This window comes from Malania oleifera, chromosome 2 (genome assembly GCF_029873635.1).
Source record: "Malania oleifera isolate guangnan ecotype guangnan chromosome 2, ASM2987363v1, whole genome shotgun sequence".
Taxonomy (NCBI): Eukaryota; Viridiplantae; Streptophyta; class Magnoliopsida; order Santalales; family Ximeniaceae; genus Malania; species Malania oleifera.
In genome coordinates this window covers 140,731,731-140,750,282 of record NC_080418.1, presented here as the reverse complement: position 1 = coordinate 140,750,282, position 18,552 = coordinate 140,731,731, and the positions used below count along the sequence as shown (strand labels likewise).

At 33.0% G+C, this 18,552-nt stretch overlaps 1 protein-coding gene across 1 annotated transcript; it reads left to right on the top strand.

The window, feature by feature from the left end:
• Positions 1 to 2,529: 2,529 nt before the first annotated feature.
• Positions 2,530 to 18,203, top strand: LOC131148420 (receptor-like protein 2). The gene is made up of 2 exons (XM_058098119.1): positions 2,530 to 4,700; positions 17,468 to 18,203. The coding sequence occupies exons 1-2, from the start codon at positions 2,530 to 2,532 to the stop codon at positions 18,201 to 18,203; spliced, it is 2,907 nt and encodes a 968-aa protein (XP_057954102.1).
• Positions 18,204 to 18,552: the final 349 nt, after the last annotated feature.

Genomic DNA, 18,552 nt, shown 5'->3' with positions numbered 1-18,552 from the left:
CATGTATTCACCCCATATAACCGAATTGTGCGGCCCGTAGGTGGGACCTAACCGTGGCTGGCCTAACAAGTTAGATCAAAACTAAATGCATATGTAGTACAATTGACCTACCCAATTCTGGTCTAGAGCCCAGGGGTAATTCTACTCTTCTCGGACCCAATCGACTGTCTCGCCACACTCTATACATGATGTGTGGTTGCATTAACACATATGCTAGCACTGACACCGTACTCTCTATATATCTCTGATCCATCAGGGTTCTCATTTCCACATTTTTATATTTATTTTTTATCACATCTGTATATATCATCATATATGTATAATTCTCATCATATATGTATATATCTCATTTCATCATTTTTATATAAAACATCTATGTGTATATCATATATCATTATTTATATATAAAAACATTTGTGTATATCACGTATCATCATTTCAATATAAAACATAACTATATTTTCTCATATCATCATTTCTATATAAAACATATCTGGGTTTCTCATATTTTCATATCTGTATAAAACATATTAGTATATCTCATAACTTCTTCACTATATAAAATCATATCTGTGTTTCTCGTACATCATTTCTCAATGCAATTCATATATCTCAATATCTATCACATTTCTAATATAAAACTGTTATTTCATATTTCTCATGCCACATAATTTTAGACTGACAATCATAATATAATAATAACAAGGAAAATATCCATAACATACTTTTTCCAAAACCATATACAATATTCTCAATTTCACATATTTTAAGTCAACTAGTTAATTTTCCAAAAATATCAATTTGTTATAAGTTATTCCCCTTACCTGCTTACTGAGAAGGTGTCTGCTAGGATCCCTAAATCGATGTCTATAGCGATCGGAGTTCAAAACCCTGAAATCATATATCCCAATTCAATCAGTTCAACCCTAGAATTATAATCATATTCACATTTCCTAGGTCCACACTGTTAGGACCTTGTGAATATCCAAATCAAAGTGACACCAAGAATCTTACGTGGTTCGGTCAATAATGACCTACGTCCATGGAACACATACCAACTATTCAATAACTCGCCGGAAAATATTACAATTCTCTCTCTCTCTCTCTCTCTCTCTCTCTCTCTCTCTCTCTTCCCCCCTTCTTCCTCTCAGCTCTCTCTGCATTGTCTGTGCTCTCTCTGCACTATGCTGTGCTGTTGTACAATATCACTTCCCACAGCCTCTTTATATAGGCTTGGATTTTACATTATAATTAAATGCGAATCAATACAAATTAATCACAAATTAGAAGTTTATAATCAAGAGATAAATGGAGAATAAATTCACACGTTTTCTAACTCAGCTCAACGCGTCTCCAGCTGTGTTTCTGGCTCCATCTCTAACACACACACTCCATTAACTAGTTAAATTATAGGTTAAGTCACTGATCTCCATCTGGTCAGAGGATATTTGAAATTCTCATTGGTTCCTTTCCAAAGGAAATTTCTTTGCAATCTTTCGAAAAAAAAAAATCCACTCTCTTCTGCGTAGGGAAGATGGACATGTAATAACTGGGGAGGTTGGAAAGCAAAGAATTAATCAAGGTCAAATTAACCCCTAAGGAGAGGAATTTTGACTTCCAAATAACAAGTTTTCGTTCCATTTTTCCACAATCGAGTCCCAAATGTGCCGAGAATTTGACTTTGTTCCTATGGGGATCCCATGGTAATGGGTGGGGAAGGAGTCCAACTTACAACTTAAAATATCTGCCTTGAAGTTTACATTTTTCAATACTACCAATTGGAAAAATTCGGCTTTAGTGATACCCATTATTTTTTTTTTTACCAAAATGAAGAACAAAGAAAAGTGATAAAGTGGTGAGCACCCAATTGTTAATTAGAATTTCTAATTAAAATAATTTTTAATAATATATTTTTTCAAATAATAACAAATTAGTACTAGTTATTTCAAATAATTTTTATTGTTAATTAAATTTTAAAAAAAATAATTGAATGATTTTAATTAAAAGCAATGAATGGTAGAGATATTTTTGTCCCATAAATAAATTTCATTATAATAAAGTATTATTAATAGTTATACTCATTATTATTAATTATAGATTTTAAATAATTATAATAATGTTGCAACAAAATGATTAACGGTGTAGATACTTTTATCTTATACTAACGGACTATTCAAAATGTACCATTATTTTTCTGCTAAATGAAATAAAAATGAACAAGCATCAAGTCATTTCAACGACATAAATGATGTAAAAAAAAAAAAAAAAATCCTAAAACGGTATAGGTATTTTTAAGAAAGAATAAAAATCTGGGATGAATAGTCATATTTCCAAAAGCACTTAATGTCTTGCAGGGCGCTCATTTATTTCTCAAGTCAAGTCTTCCTGGAGGAATTAGATGTACTAGTCCAACTGAGATGTTAATGACTGATTGCAGAAACTTCAAGAAATGAATTGCAATTTTCACTATGAGGCAAGTGCTGCGATGCATGATTGCAAAAAAGGTTTAGGAGTCATCAAACAAGAGCCATGCTTGAGCATCATCACCGATCCCCCATGTTCTACGTCTTCCCATGGATCTTATTCTCTTGCCTTATCCCTCCTTCGTTAAGCTACGCTTGCAACCAACTTGATCAGAACTCTCTCTTGTCCATCTCCCACAGCTTCACTCCTCCTCTAAATTGGCCATCTAATGTCAATTGCTGCCTCTGGGAAGGGATTGCATGCGATCATAACGGTTGGGTCACCCATGTTTGGCTCCCCTCTGGAGGCCTTAGCGGTAGCATCCCTCCATCTTTAGGAAACCTTACACAACTCTCTCATCTCAATCTTTCCCACAATACCATTACTGGACCACTTCCATATGATTTATTTTCATCATTAAATCACCTTAAGATCCTTGATCTTAGCTTCAACAGGCTGAATGGAGAATTACCGTCGCTTCTTACATCAAATGGCTCACCCATCTCCCTCCAAATGTTGGATTTGTCCAGCAATTACTTTCAAGGGTCATTATTCCAATCTCCATTTCTTCAGAGAGCGTGGAATTTGTCGAGTCTTAATGTTAGCAACAATAGCTTCGTTGGCCGTATCCCTTCCTCTATTTGTAACAATTCCAGCCTTGTTAGGCTCTTGGATTTCTCTTACAATCATTTCAGTGGCCAAATCCCTCATGAACTAGGGAAATGCTCCAAGCTTGAGGTTTTTCGTGCAGGTTTCAACTCGTTATTTGGACTGCTTCCAGCTGATATTTATCACATGTCAGCATTGCGAGAAATTAGTTTACCTTCCAATCATCTCTCGGGACCAATTGGCAGCAACATCGTTCAGCTCGTTAACCTCACCCTCATTGAGCTCAACAACAATGAACTGAATGGCATGCTCCCTCAAAATATCGGGAAGCTTTCTAACTTGGAACACCTACTCCTCCAAATGAACAATTTAAGTGGTACAATTCCTGCTTCCTTGTTGAATTGCACCAATTTGAAAAGATTGAGTTTGCTGTCCAACAAGTTAGGAGGTGATATCTCCACTTTTAATTTCTCCAAGCTTTCCAAACTTGTCATTGTTGACCTTGGCTTTAATCACTTCATAGGTCAATTGCCAGTAAGCCTTTATGCATGTAAGTCCCTGAAAGCAATTAGACTTGCCAATAACATGCTAGAAGGACATATCACACCTGAAATTCTTGCTTTGCAATCTCTTTCACTCCTTTCACTTTCTGGAATTAAGTTAACCAACATCTCAGGGGCAATCAAAATTCTAATGGGTCTGCACAACCTTAGGGTCCTCTCGCTTGCCAAATGCTTTGTAAATGAGATAATGCCAGATGATAACAGCTTGGTTGATTCAATTGGATTTCAAAATCTTCGATATTTGAGTATAGGCTTATGCCAACTCGTTGGACCAGTGCCAACATGGTTGTCAAAGCTTAGAAAACTAGAGATTCTCATACTAAAGAGGAACCAAATTAGAGGTCCAATTCCTAGTTTCTTAGGGACTTTGCCAAGACTCTTCCACATTGACTTGTCAAGAAATTTCATTTCTGGAGAATTTCCACTGGAACTTACTAGACTGCCAGCATTAACACCTAAGCAGGCTTCTGAACAAGTTGATCAAATTTATCTCGATGTGCCTCTGATTTTTGGCATCAAATCAATTTCACAAAGTGGTATTAGACAATACAATAAAATCTCAAACATGGGAAAAGTAATTGATGTGAGTAACAACAGCTTGAGTGGTAATATTCCTATTGAGATTGGTCAATTGAAGTCTCTTCAATACTTGAATCTCTCTCAAAACAACTTCTCTGGCAACATTCCACATCAACTATCCAACCTTTGTAACTTAGAACAACTAGACCTCTCCAAAAACAATCTTTCTGGTGAGATTCCACAATCGTTAAAAGGTCTCAATTTTTTGTCCATGTTTAATGTCTCATACAACAATCTTCAAGGAGCAATACCATTAGGCACTCAACTTCAAAGCTTTGATGCTTCTGCATATGAGGGGAATCCTAAACTTTGTGGCCCCCCACTTCCATACCAATGCCAAGTTGTTGGCATCAATAATGAAGATGGGAGCATTCAAGATGAGGAAGACGGGCATGAAACTCCTTGGTTCTATGTGAGTATGGCACTTGGATTCATCACAGGGTTTTGGGCAATTTGTGGTAGTTTATTATTCAAACCTTCTTGGAGGTATGCCTACTTCCAATTTTTGACAGATACAAAAGACAGATTTTGTGTGACACTAGCCGTTTGCAAGGCTAGAGTTTGGAGCAGGATTCAAGCTTAAGTGGTAATAGCCCTTTTTTTTTTTTTACCTCCCTCTCTTCCTATTTTTTATTTTCGATCTTAAGATTCTATGAATGCTCAATACACACATAGACACACCTACACACACAAGCATACACATATTTATGATTCATCTATGACAATATGCATCAATACAACTAAAAAAAAAAATCACCCTCGGGTTATTTCGAGAGGCAATTTTATTTCATATATAACAGCATAAATAGTTTGTATGCTGGTTCATTTATCAATGTCTTCATGAACTGATTGCCCATACTCTCTTTCATAATTTTTGTGAGAGCATGGCTCAAGCAAGCATTTTAATTATAGTTATATGAATTTAAAAAGAATTTAGAAGCACTTAACACGACAAAATCAAGAATTAAATTGAAAACTCCAACAAAATACTAGTTTTGTACGTGATGAAACAAACAATGCATACCCAACTATATAGGTGCTTCTAACTACTCAAATTTCTTCGTGCTTAATTTTCTTAAGCTGACAACTAGTTGCAACTTTTATATTGTTTGTTTACAAACACATAGTAATTATGCTTTTTTATGTTTTGAAAGGCAACAAGCTCTGCACATGCGGATCAAGTATTCCTATAACTGGAGTGCAGCAACAAAGTGGTAGCGGACAAAGGGACCAACATATTAAGATTAATTAAAGAGTCTTTATTTTTTTTTTCTTTCTTTTTGTCCTTTAAATAAGCAAAATAAAACAAAGATGGAGCTTTTAAAACAATTCTCTTTGGTTTTCTGTTTCAAAATTAGGTCAAAATGTTAAGAGTTTCATCTCCTTCATGGACTTAAGTATGACAATAATGAAGATTGAAATTATGTGTGTCATGTTCTTCTTATGTGTTTCATTTTTTTGTACAATTAATTGTTCTTTGATTAAGTTTTTTTTTTTTCTATGCACTTGTGAATTTTTATTGAAAAACTATGTGCATGCCTATTACTTATAAGTCTACTTGTTGACTTTTTTTTTTTTTTGCGATGAATAATAATACCCTTTTTCCTACTTTATATCTAAGTCACTACAAAAATCAAAAAACCGTTTGATAAGCATTAGTGACGGTTTGAAATTAGTTGTCACATATGCGGTTACTAATACTTATTAGTGACAATATATAAACCATCACTAAAAGTTCAATATTAGTGATGGTTCTCTACCATCACTAAACGACAAACACCCTCACTATAGAATCAATATTTACTCAGTTCAAAATCGTACGTCACTAAAGGTCATGTATTAGTGATGATTATATAACCGTCACTACTGTTACGCTATTGGTAGCGGTCCACAAAACCATCACTAATGTTACTCTTTTAGTGACAGTCATCAAAACAGTCACTCATATTTGGCTTTTAGTGACAAATTTGAGCTGAAAAAATGTTGACTCTATAGTGACGGTGTTAGTCTTTTAGTGAAGATTTAAAAACCGTCGCTAATACTTCTCCTGCAATTAACAGTGACGGTATTTCAAACTGTCACTAATACTTTTGAAAAACAAGGTGTAGTCCCAAGAGGGGGGTGAATTGGGTCTTAAAATTTCTTTAATTCTCTTCAAGAATCTTTAACCTCTTTTAAATCTTTTTAATGAATTCTTATTTTATTGTTGTTTTATCAAATACACAATAAATATTTAAAACAAAATTCAATCCACAACTACAACACAAATGATCAAAACAAGGTTCAATCAAACAACCAATTAATTTTCCAAGTATAAGTTAACTGCAGCACTGTTAGATTGATGAAAGTTTGCAAGATTCAACACTCTTTGAAATATAAACACATTCCAATCAATATCAAACTTTAAACCATTCGGCCGCAATATATTAGATTTAATTTTCATCTTTTGTTGTCAACCCTCAGTATATAAATTTGAATCAAGCCTTGTATATATGAAATGATTTCTTCAATACAATCCACAACTCAAATCCCAAACAACTCAGAATTTAAATAACCTCTTTAGTTAATTTGTCTTTGGGTGTTAATTAAACAACGTACTTCCTTTTAAGGTTTCTGCAAAGTTTTGATCAACCAACGTACTCCTTTCAGTTTCTGAAATCCCAAATCAAAATTAAACTTTAAGTTTATTTAACTTCCAAATTACGTAGTATATGTGATTAAGAAATTAAATCATCCACCAATTTATATGTGCTAAAAATAAAGAGTAAGGGAAAGAGAGAGTGAGATCGGGATTTTTACGAGGTTCGGCTTATACCCAGCCTACTTCCTCGCCTTTGGCAAACCACCAAAGGATTCGCTAAACTTGTTCCTTTACCAGGTGGAACAAACCTTTATACACTCCTTCAATAGACTATAGCCCGCCTCTCCAAAGGATATACCCTCGTTCGGTCACTCCTTAATTAGGCTAGAGCCCGCCTCTCCAAACAATGTACCCTCGTTCGGTCACTCCTTAATTAGGCTAAAGCCCACCTCTCCCAACGATGTACCCTCGTTCGGTCACTCCTTAATTAGGTTAGAGCTCGCCTCTCTAAGCAATATCTCCATGCTTAGCCAACAATCCAAACAATCTTTGGAATCTTCAATCTACAAGATACAAATCAAATAGATGTGTACAAAGAATTTGCTCTTCAAAGAGCTGATTAGTACAGTTCAAAACTATATACTTCAATATAATTCACAATATAAAATTCAGATCGAAGTTCTAAAAATTTTTCACCGTATGATTCTTTCAATAGATGAAAGAATTAGTAATTGAAACACAATATCAGTAAAAGAATCAGCAAGACTTCAGTAACTTCGTGCAAGCTATGACCAATAAAGAACTTTGAGAACTTATGAATACTTGAGAGAGATTTTTAATGTTGAACTAATTTCTTGGTGTTTAAATTAATGTAACTTGAGGGTATTTATAAATATAGAAAGGTATCTAACTTATTCCCCAAGTTTACTTGGAGTAGAGTCCAAGTTTTATATTAATTTGGGCTTCAAGTAGTTGAAAGTTTAAAAATATGCTTGTTGAGTATTTTGAAATCTATCGCAAGCCAAACAACTATGTGATCTCTGGCAGTCATTTGTCCATGCATTCCAAGTATATATTTCACAAACAGTAAGGTGGCAGTCGCCTATCATCAGGGTGGCAGTCATTTGTCACTGAACAACTTAGTTTTTTAAAACATTCAGAAAGGCGGCAGTCGTTTGACAAAACCTACACAGTCATCTCATTTGTCACTAACAGTCGTTTGTCAAGTACTTGACAGTTGTCTGTCTTATTTTTGTTTATTTAAATAAAGTCCTTTAATATACCAGTTGACTATCATAGATAGGAAGTCGTCTGTCAACCAGTTGTTCCTCATTTCAAGACATTTTTTGTTTCTCTCTTCTTTGTTTATTTAATCTTGGAATATTAACTTGTTCTAAAAACTAATTTGACACTTCTTTGCTTTGAGTTCTCTTTGTCGCTGATCTTTGATCTTTCAAACTTTTTTGAGCTTTCATTATGGATCACTTGCATTTATGTAAGACCTTCCATGTTCCTTGATCCTTGTGAGCTTTCAAGATATGACATTTGAAGTTTGAGCTTTCCATGTTGATCACTTGGGCTTTCATTCTTGAAACTTTTTCTTTTATATCAATGCTCTCATGATCTTCAAGTTTTAATTCATGCGTCAAGCTTGATATAATCATCATTCTTTGAAGTACAAGCTTTCATGAATTCTTTAACCTTGCATTCATCATTGAGTCCTGAAAATACATCACTTAAATAAAGCATGTTAAGTTCTACTTGTTTGTTAGCATCAAAACAAGATGTTAAGTCTTGTAAGGCTAACAATCTCCCTTTTTTTATGATGACAAACAAGAAGCAAAAATTAGAGTGAGTCTTAAAAAGACTTCCCCTTTCAATAAGCATCATTTTAACAATATTCGCAAGATCAATATTAATTTCAAAAACTCTTTTACAATTGTAGACACCCTATTTTTTTCCGAGCCAAATATAACAAAGGCGCCGTTTTACTATTATTATTATTAGTATTATTACTTTTAGTATAACTATTATATTTACGATATTTTTACTATTATTAGTATTATCATTATTATTAAATATTATTATTACTACATTACTATTATTATTATTATTATCATTGTTATCTTATTATTATTATTACTATTATTATTACTATTCTTTTATTATAATTATTATTATTTTTACTATTATTACTATTATTATTGATATTATTATTATTTTTAAATATTATTAATTATTACTTTATTATTATTATTATTATTTTACTACTATTATTATTAGAAGTATTATTATTATATTTACTATTATTATTATTATTTCGCTATTGTTATTATTATTATTATTATTATGATTAGTATATTCATTATTACATAAAAGTACCCAAAAAAAATGAAAAAAAATGAAAAAGAAAAGAAAAGAATCGGCTAGGTTTTTTTAGCTTATAAATACATCGCAAAACACACGGGCAAAAAAAACCAAAAAGAAAAAAAGAAAACTCTCTCCTTGTTCTCTCAGCCCTGTCTCTCGCCTCTCTCTCTATCTCCATCATCTCTTTGAACTCACCCCTCAGTCTCTCCCTCTGCTTCTTCTCTCTATCTTCCCCTGCCTCCATCTTCAACCTCACAGCCACAGCAACCACGGCAGACGTCCCTCACGAACAGCAACGCACCAGCCCCACGGCACCATTCACCAACCACCAACCCGAGCAGACACCAGCCGAGCCACTCCACAGACGCAATCAAGGCACCATCCGCCACTCCTCTGCAACTCCGCCCAACTCCATCTTCTCCAGCTCCGACCACCACACTGCTGCCTGTCTCCCAGCGTCATCCACGGCAGCCCCTCCATTCACGGCCACTTCAGACCTCCTCATTCCTGCAGCACCACCAGACCACCCTCGTCGGCCAGCCGAGACCCGAGCACCAGACCACGGGCCCGAGCCACCAGAGACCTCCAACTCTGCAGTCTACCACTGCTCCGGCGACCACTTTCACTCCCAGCCACCAAGCGCCACAGCAGCTGCAGCAGTAACTCCGGCAAACACCCCCGCACACAGCACACGCAAACACTTAAACACACAGCAAAACACACACACAAAAAAAAAATACTCACCTTTAAACACACAGCACACACACTCACACCACCCACGCACGTGTTTGATTTGCATATTATTGTCATTATTGTTGTGTTTTATTATAATTATTATTATTATTATTATTATTATTACTAGTTATTGTATATTTAATTTGTGCATTTATATTTATATTATTATTGCATTATATTATTATTGCATTATATATTATTTTTTTTGGAATACGTACCAGGTATCCACGCGTCCGTTTTACGATCCACGTGACTAATCCTGCGCCCCTTGAAGTTGATCCCACAACTCCAAAAGGAGGGTAAATTCAGGAGTCCAGAGGCGGAAACGAGTCCAAGAGGGTTTGAACACCTGACCTCGTGAAAGGCACTCCTGCAACCCGCACTACCACCTGAACCACACCCTAGAGGTTATTGCATTATATATTATTTATTGCATAGTTCATTGTGCATTTAGTTTGCATATTTACTATTGTCATTGCCTTATATATTTATTTTCATAGTTATATTATTATTACATTATATATTTATTTGCATATTCATAGTATTATTGATTGTACATTTTATTCTATATTTAGTTTGCATATTTGTTATTGTTATTGCCTTATATGTTTATTTGTATATTTATATTATTATTGAAAGCACATTTTATTGTATAGTTTGTATATTTGTATTATTATTGCGATTGCCTTTTATAATTATTTGCATATTCATGGCACATTATATTGTATATTAGCTCATATATTTTCACATTATTATTGCATTTCAATTTTAGGTTTTGCTATGTTTCCTAATTATCACATGTTTTCACATTGTACATGGATATATTTGCATAATAGATTGGTAGTTTGAATTGTTTACATAATTTTGTTTCCATGTTGATTTATTGTATATACTATTTATGGGGTTTAATTATTTCCACATTTGTATTGTCATATTTATATATAATATTTGGTGTGCATACCATCACTATCATTATTATTATTATTATTATTATTATTATTATTATTATTATTATTATTATTATTATTATTATTATTGTAATTGTAATTATCATCATCATCATCATCATTATCATCATCATCATCATCATTATTATTATTATTATTATCATTATTATTCTATTTTAGAGTGTACGTATATTCGATTGTGTTATTTTTAGTATTTATATTAGCTTGCTATTATTTTAGTATTATTATATTTTTGTTATTAAGTATTTTCAATTTTATCCCTATGATTTTAATGAGGGTATAAGCTTTCGAGCTTGCCGTACCTTGGTTCTGAGGGAAGATATAGTATATATATTTTTGTGTGTATTTCATAAATTCACTAATAGGGAGTAATTTTAAAGACTTTTTAAATTAACTTAAGGATAATTCCAAATTAATTAGGTACCGTTCGTAAGAACGGGCGCGTAGAGGATACTCATACCTTCCCCTCGCATAACCGAACTCCCGACCCTAATTTTGGTAACGTAGACCGAATCTACCCTTAATTGGGTAGTAATCATGTGTTCTAACCACACTAAAAGGTTTGTGGCGACTCTATTTTTGTTTTTTTGCTTGAAAATATAAAATGAATTTTATTTTGCCACCCCGGGGCACCCGCGCTCCGGGACGTCGCGACAACAATCATGCTCATCACTTCATTTTACAATCATGCTCATCATTTTATTCAAGTTCAAGTTTATCAATCAATGTCAAATACTTATCCTCCTTTTGATATATATTATGTTCATGCTCGATTTTTGCAATATCATGCTCAATTTTTGATTTAAAACTTCTCCCCCTTTTGACATCAATCAAAAAGAGAAAAAAAATGATTAAGTTCAAATAAAATCACATTTTGAGCATATCATCAAACATATGTACACACTCAATTTATTATTTTTCAATATAGCATGTGTAGTGTGTTTTAATAGTCATGTATCTACTAACTGCTTTTTCCCCCTTTGACATTATTCAAGATACAATTGTTGATTTTTTTATACCAACTTAAAATTGAATTCATGATATCAATTGATTAATAGGGAAATGATCATAATATAAGCAATAAGTCATAACACTCCCCCTGGATTCAATACATTCAATTTTGTTACCAATTATGCTTTTATCATCACATGTTTCAAATCATTGATTCACATGATGTATCAAATATCAATATCATGCTAATATCATCAATGTCATATCATGCTCATAGATATAATCATACTTGTCATACTCAAAAATAAATTGAACTTTTAGATTGTGATACCAAGTGAGCTTTTAAATTTTGATATCAATTAAAATATTTATGGATACCAAATTACTTTATAGATACCAAAGTCATTATCACATCATGCATAACTCATGGATACTAATATAACTATTATATCTTTCATAACTCATAGATATCAATATAAAGAGCAGTAAGTTTATCCATGTGATTCATCAATAGCATGCATGGTCAAGAATTAATCTCATATCAGAATTCATGCTTATGCTCAATGATCACATGCTCAAATTTTCAACATAATGAGCCATAAGTTTTCGATATAAGTCAAGTCAAGTCCTACACATCTAGCATATAGCATATCATATAGGCTTGTAAGCATGTAGCATATAGGCTTTCATTCTCAAATATCTTTTTCTTAATCAAGGTACTTATATAATAAGCTCAATTTGATATTTTCTTAAGTAAGTCTTGTAAAAATCATCCTATTATTTTGGTCAACATTGTCATTTTGAATTTGTTATAATAAGCTCTTAAACTTATCTTTAAGTTTTTCTATTTCAACTAGTTCATTTGTTGATCATGAATTAAGTTACTTTCTCAATTTTTAAAGGGTAATGACTTAATCCATGGAGTTTTTCATATATGAACTAGTCTTTCATCTTGGTACTCATACTTTCTTGGGTTTGGATGATTTGTCAATGGATATTTCTTTTATTTTCTATACCTGTTTAGTCTTCACATCATTTCTTTTAAATGGACATTCAAACTTTATACGTCTCTTTTTTCTTACATTGATAGCATATGGTGTTAGTGTAGGCATTAAAGGATGTGCTAGCATAATCTTTGAATGCTTTTTAAAAATAACCCATGTAAAGATTCTTTTTCTTTTTATTTTCAACGTCATTAAATCCAATGCCTTCTTTATTTAAGGTCATCTTTTGCAAGCCTATCATTTTGTCAAAGTTTGTCTTTCCTTTAGTGAACTTATAAATGATGGTTTCTTTATCTTCAATTTTATTTTTGAGATTATTTATCTCTATATCTTTCTTGTTATCAACATTCTTTAGTGATTTCTCTAATTCTTGAGATAACTTTCTGATTTTATCTTTTAATTCAGAAATATATATGTCTTTCTTATATTCTATAGAGGATAGGGATCGAAGGTCTTCTATCATTTTTTCATTCTTGCTTTCTAATTCTTTGATTTTCAAGTCTTTTTTTTTTTTCAGTAAGATTTTTAGCTTCTAATTCTTTTATTACAGTTTCATACTTATTTTCTATTTTCTTGAGTTTTGAATCTTTATCATTTTTAGCAATTCTAAGGGATTCTAACTCTTTCATTATACCTTCATTCTTATTTTTCAATGAAATATTTTGTTTAGTTACTTTGATTAACATCTTATGGACTTTGAATAAATCATTTTGTAATTTATCATAAGATGGCATACACTCATCATTGGATTTATTAGATGAATCACTATCATATTCATTATCTGATTTGAATGAGAAGCTTCCCTCATCGTCCCATGCCATATAACAAGTATAAGCAACCTCTTAGTCACTTGATTCATCTGGGTTCATCTTAAAAGCTTCATATTCGCTGGTAAGCATACCAATCATATTATCTCTAACATCTATAATGTCTTCATAAGTGACTTCTAGCTTGTCCCATATTTCCTAAACTGATTTACAAGTCATTACTCTATTAAATCCATTAACATCTAAAGCACAATATAAAGCATTCATAGCACCAGAATTAACTTGCAACATCTTATGATCTAAGTATGTCATATCATTTTTCTCTTTGGGAACTTGTTTTCCATCTACTAATTTAAGGGGAATTAGGTCACCATCCATGACAACCTCCCAAACTTTCCAATTCATAGTTTGAAAATATATTTGCATTTGCTTTTTCCAAAAAGTGTAGTTATGTCCTCAAAAGATAGGAGACCTAGTTGAAGAATGTCCCTCTCTAAAGGGAGCTACGCCTAAGTGAGCCATTTGGATCTTTTTATAGCTACTAATTAAGATTTGCTATAACTCCGCTCTAATACCAATTGAAAAGTTAGGTGTAGTCCCAAGAGGGGGGTGAATTGGATCTTAAAATTTCTTTTAATTCTCTTCAAGAATCTTTAACCTCTTTTTAAGTATTTTTAATGAATTCTTGTTTTCTTCTTGTTTTATCAAATACGAAATAAATATTTAAAACAAAATTCAATCCACAACTACAATGCAAATGACCAAAACAAGGTTCAATCAAACAACCAATTGATTTGCCAAGTATACGTTAACTGCAGCACTGTTAGATTGATGAAAGCTTGCAAGATTTAGCACTCGTTGAAATATAAACACATTCCAATCAATATCAAACTTTAAACCATTCAATCATAATATATTAGATTCAACTTTCAGCTTTTGTTGTCAGCCCTCAATATATAAATTTGAATCAAGCCCTGTATATGTGAAATGGTTTCTTCAATGCAATCCACAACTCAAATCTAATACAACTCAGAATTTAAATAACATCTTTAGTTAGTTTGTCTTTGGGTGTTAATCAAACAACGTACTTCCTTTTAAGATTTCCGCAAAGTTTTAATCAACCAACATACTCCCTTTCGATTTCTGCAATCCCAAATCAAAATTAAACTTTAAGTTTATTTAACTTCCAAATTACGTAGTATATGTGATTAAGAAATTAAATCATCCATACAATTTATATTTACTAAAAATAAAGAGTAACGAAAAGAGAGAGTGAGACCGGGATTTTTACGAGGTTCGGCTTATACCCAGCCTACGTCCTAGCCTTTGGCAAACCACCAAAGGATTCACTAAACCTGTTCCTTTACCAGGAAAAACAAACCTTTACACACTCCTTCAGCAAGCTAGAGCCTACCCTCGTTCGGTCACTCCTTAATTAGTTTAGAGCCCGCCCCTCCAAACGTTGTACCTTCGTTCAATCACTCCTTAATTAGGTTAGAGCCCACCTCTCTAAGCAATATCCCCTTACTTAGCCAACAATTCAAACAATCCTTGGAATCTTCAATCTACAAGATACAAATCAAATAGATGTGTACAAAAAATTTGCTCCTCAAGGAGCTGATTAGTACAGTTCAAAACTATATACTTCAATATAATTCACAATATGAAATTCATATCGAAGCTCTAAAAATGTTTCACTATATGATTCTTTCAATAGATAAAAGAATTAGTAATTGAAGCACAATATCAGTAAGAGAATCAACAAGACTTCAGTAACTTCGTGCAAGTTATGACAAAGAAAGAACTTTGAGAACTTTTGAATACTTGAGAGAGATTTTTAATGCTGAACTAATTTTTTGGTGTTTAAATCAATGTAATCTGCCGCGAGCCAGACTACTATGTGATCTCTAGCAATCATTTGTCCATGCATTCCAAGTATATATTTCACAAATAGTAAGGTGGCAGTTGCTTGTCATTAGGGTGGCAATCGTCTATCACTGAACAACTTAGTTTTTTAAAAACATTCAAAAAGGTGGCAGTCGTCTAACAAAACTTACACAGTCGTCTCATTCATCACTGACAGTCGTTTGTCAAGTACTTGACAATCGTCTATCCTGCTTCTGTTTATTTAAATAACTTCCTTTAATATGTCAGTTGACTATCATAGATAGGCAGTCGTCTGTCAACCAGTTGTTCCTCATTTCAAGACATTTTTGGTTTCTCTCTTCTTTGTTTATTTAATCTTGGAATATTAACTTGTTTAACTTTGAAAAATATGTTCCAAGACTTAAAACTAAGGTCTCTAAGTCTCTTTACTTAGTGAGCTTCAAAATGAAAATTCATACTTGAATCAACTTGAAGTACTTACAAAACTTGTTCTAAAAACTCATTTGACACTTCTTTACTTTGAGTTCTCTTTGTCGTTGATCTTTGATCTTTCAAACTTTTTTGAGCTTTCGTTGTGGATCACTTGCATTTATGTAAGACCTTCTATGTTTCTTGATCCTTGTGAGTTTTCAAGATATGACATTTGAAGTTTGAGCTTTCTATGTTGATCACTTGGGCTTTCATTCTTGAAACTTTTTCTTTTATATCAATGCTCTCATGATCTTCAAGTTTTAATCCATATCTCAAGCTTGATATAATCATCCTTTTTTGAAATACAAGCTTTCATGAATTCTTTAACCTTGTATTCATCATTGAGTCCTAAAAATACATCACTTAAACAAATCATGTTAAGTTCTACTTGTTTGTTAACATTAAAACAAAATGTTAACCCTTGTAAGGCCAACAACTTTAAAATTTTTTTTTTTTTTTTTTTTTTGAAAATTCCTGTAAAATCTTGTAATTACATTTTAGCATACATAAAATTAAACCAAAATTACTAAAACATTCATAAATTATTAAAAATTCAAATAAAAATTATTCAAAATTCAAATACATATATACAAACACAAATTGAAATTAAAAAATAAAAAATAATTCTATTCAGATAAAAAGGAATATAAAAAAAGTCAAAAGCTGAGCGCATCCAACCTGACTGTAGTCCCTGTCATCGTTATAGTGTTGCGACAGTTGCAGTCCCTACAAAATAATAATTATACAAGAAATTATTATACAATATTTGAACATATATGTATATACTATAATTAAAAATGATTTGATAGTAAAATGATCGAACATTCGGACATTGTGTAAAAAAATGATACAATTGTAAATAACTTAATTTGATTAGTCCAAATTTACCCCACTCGGTTTGGACCTCGTATGCCCGAATTGTAAGTTAAGTGCTTAAAATGAACTAAGTTTAATTACTAAGTTTGTTTCTATTCTAACTTTGATTCTAAGTGGGGAAAAAGCTCTCGAGGAGGAGTTTTTAAGCACCATTAGCTCTGACATGTCCAGGTCAATGTAATGGATGTGTCGGGACTGATCGTATTCAATTTGGACCTCGTATGTGTGAATTAGACACATGTATGCAAAATCGTGAAGTAAGGTTACTATGTTTGTATTCTAACTTTACTTCTAAATGAGTAAAAAGCTCATAGGGAGGAGTTTTCGGGCACCATCAAATCCAACAAGTCCATGTCTATGTGATGGACGTGTCAGGACTGACAACACTTGATTTGCATCTCGTATGACTGAATTGGACACCTGGGTGCAAGACCGTAAACTAAGGTTACTATGTTTGTATTCTAACTTTGCTTTTAAGTGGAGAAAAAGTTGTCGAGGAGGAGTTTTTAGGCATCGTCGGATTCGGCACGTCCAAGTCAATGTAACGAACATCTCGAAACTGACCACACTCAGTTTGGACCTCGTATGGCCAACTTGGAAACCTTTGTGCTTAAAATGAACTAAGTTTTAAGTTTTTTTGTAGTCTAACTTTGCTTCTAAGTGGTGAAAAAGCTCTCAAGAAGGAGTTTTTTGGCAGCGTCAGATCTAACACATTAATCATTGGTTGGTTGTTAAGCGAATTCTTCGCTACCTCAAAAGCACCATTGATCATGGTCTCTTCTTCAATTGAAATTCCTCCTCTTGCTTATCTGTTTTCTTCGATGCTGATTAGATGGGTTGTGCTGGTGATCATAAGCCTATTAGGGCATATTGTGTGGGTTCTAACCTTATTTTCTGGTCTTTCTAAGAAGCAGCCTATAGTTGCACGTTCGTCCACTGAGGCTGAATACAAATCGGTTGCTAATGCCACTGCTAAATCCTTGTGGGTTATGTCTCTACTACGTGAACTTAGCATTTCTTTGTCCTCTCCTCCGACTTTGTGGTGTGATAATGTGGGTGCCACTTACGTTTCTGCTAATCCTATGTTTCATGCTCGGATGAAACATGTGGAGATTGAATATAACTTTGTGCGTGAAAAAGTGCAACAGAAACTCTTGGATGTTCGGTTCATCCCAAGTCGCGATAAGATTGTTGATGCTCTTACTAAGCCTCTGCCCTCTACAAGTTTTAAATTTCTTCGGGACAAGTTGAACGTTACTTCTGCACCGTTCAGCTTGCGAGAGAGTAATAAAAGATGTTTAAATTCAAAGTCAGTCACAGCAAGTCCACATTCAACAAACCTGCATCAATCGAATCTCACGCCTCAAACAAACTCTTGATTGGATATGATTATTTCATTTTTGAATTTTTTATTTTGAAAGTTTGAATTTTTAATTTGCAATTTGAAAGTTTGAATTTTATTTTTTGAATTTTTGTGTAACTAAATATTGTTTACCTTTGTCACAAACTTTCCTATAAATACAAGCTCAGCCCGATCTCTCAAGTTGTGTGAGAGTATCATACAAATTCAGCAGAGTATTTTAATTCTTTAAAGTTAATGAAATTGAAGCATATGATCAAAGCATAAAATAAAGAAGTAAATAAAGTGGCACACAAAATTTATAGTGGTTCGCTTACTTGACCTACATCGACTCCTCAAAATAACTTGTTTGAGCTTTTCACTATAAT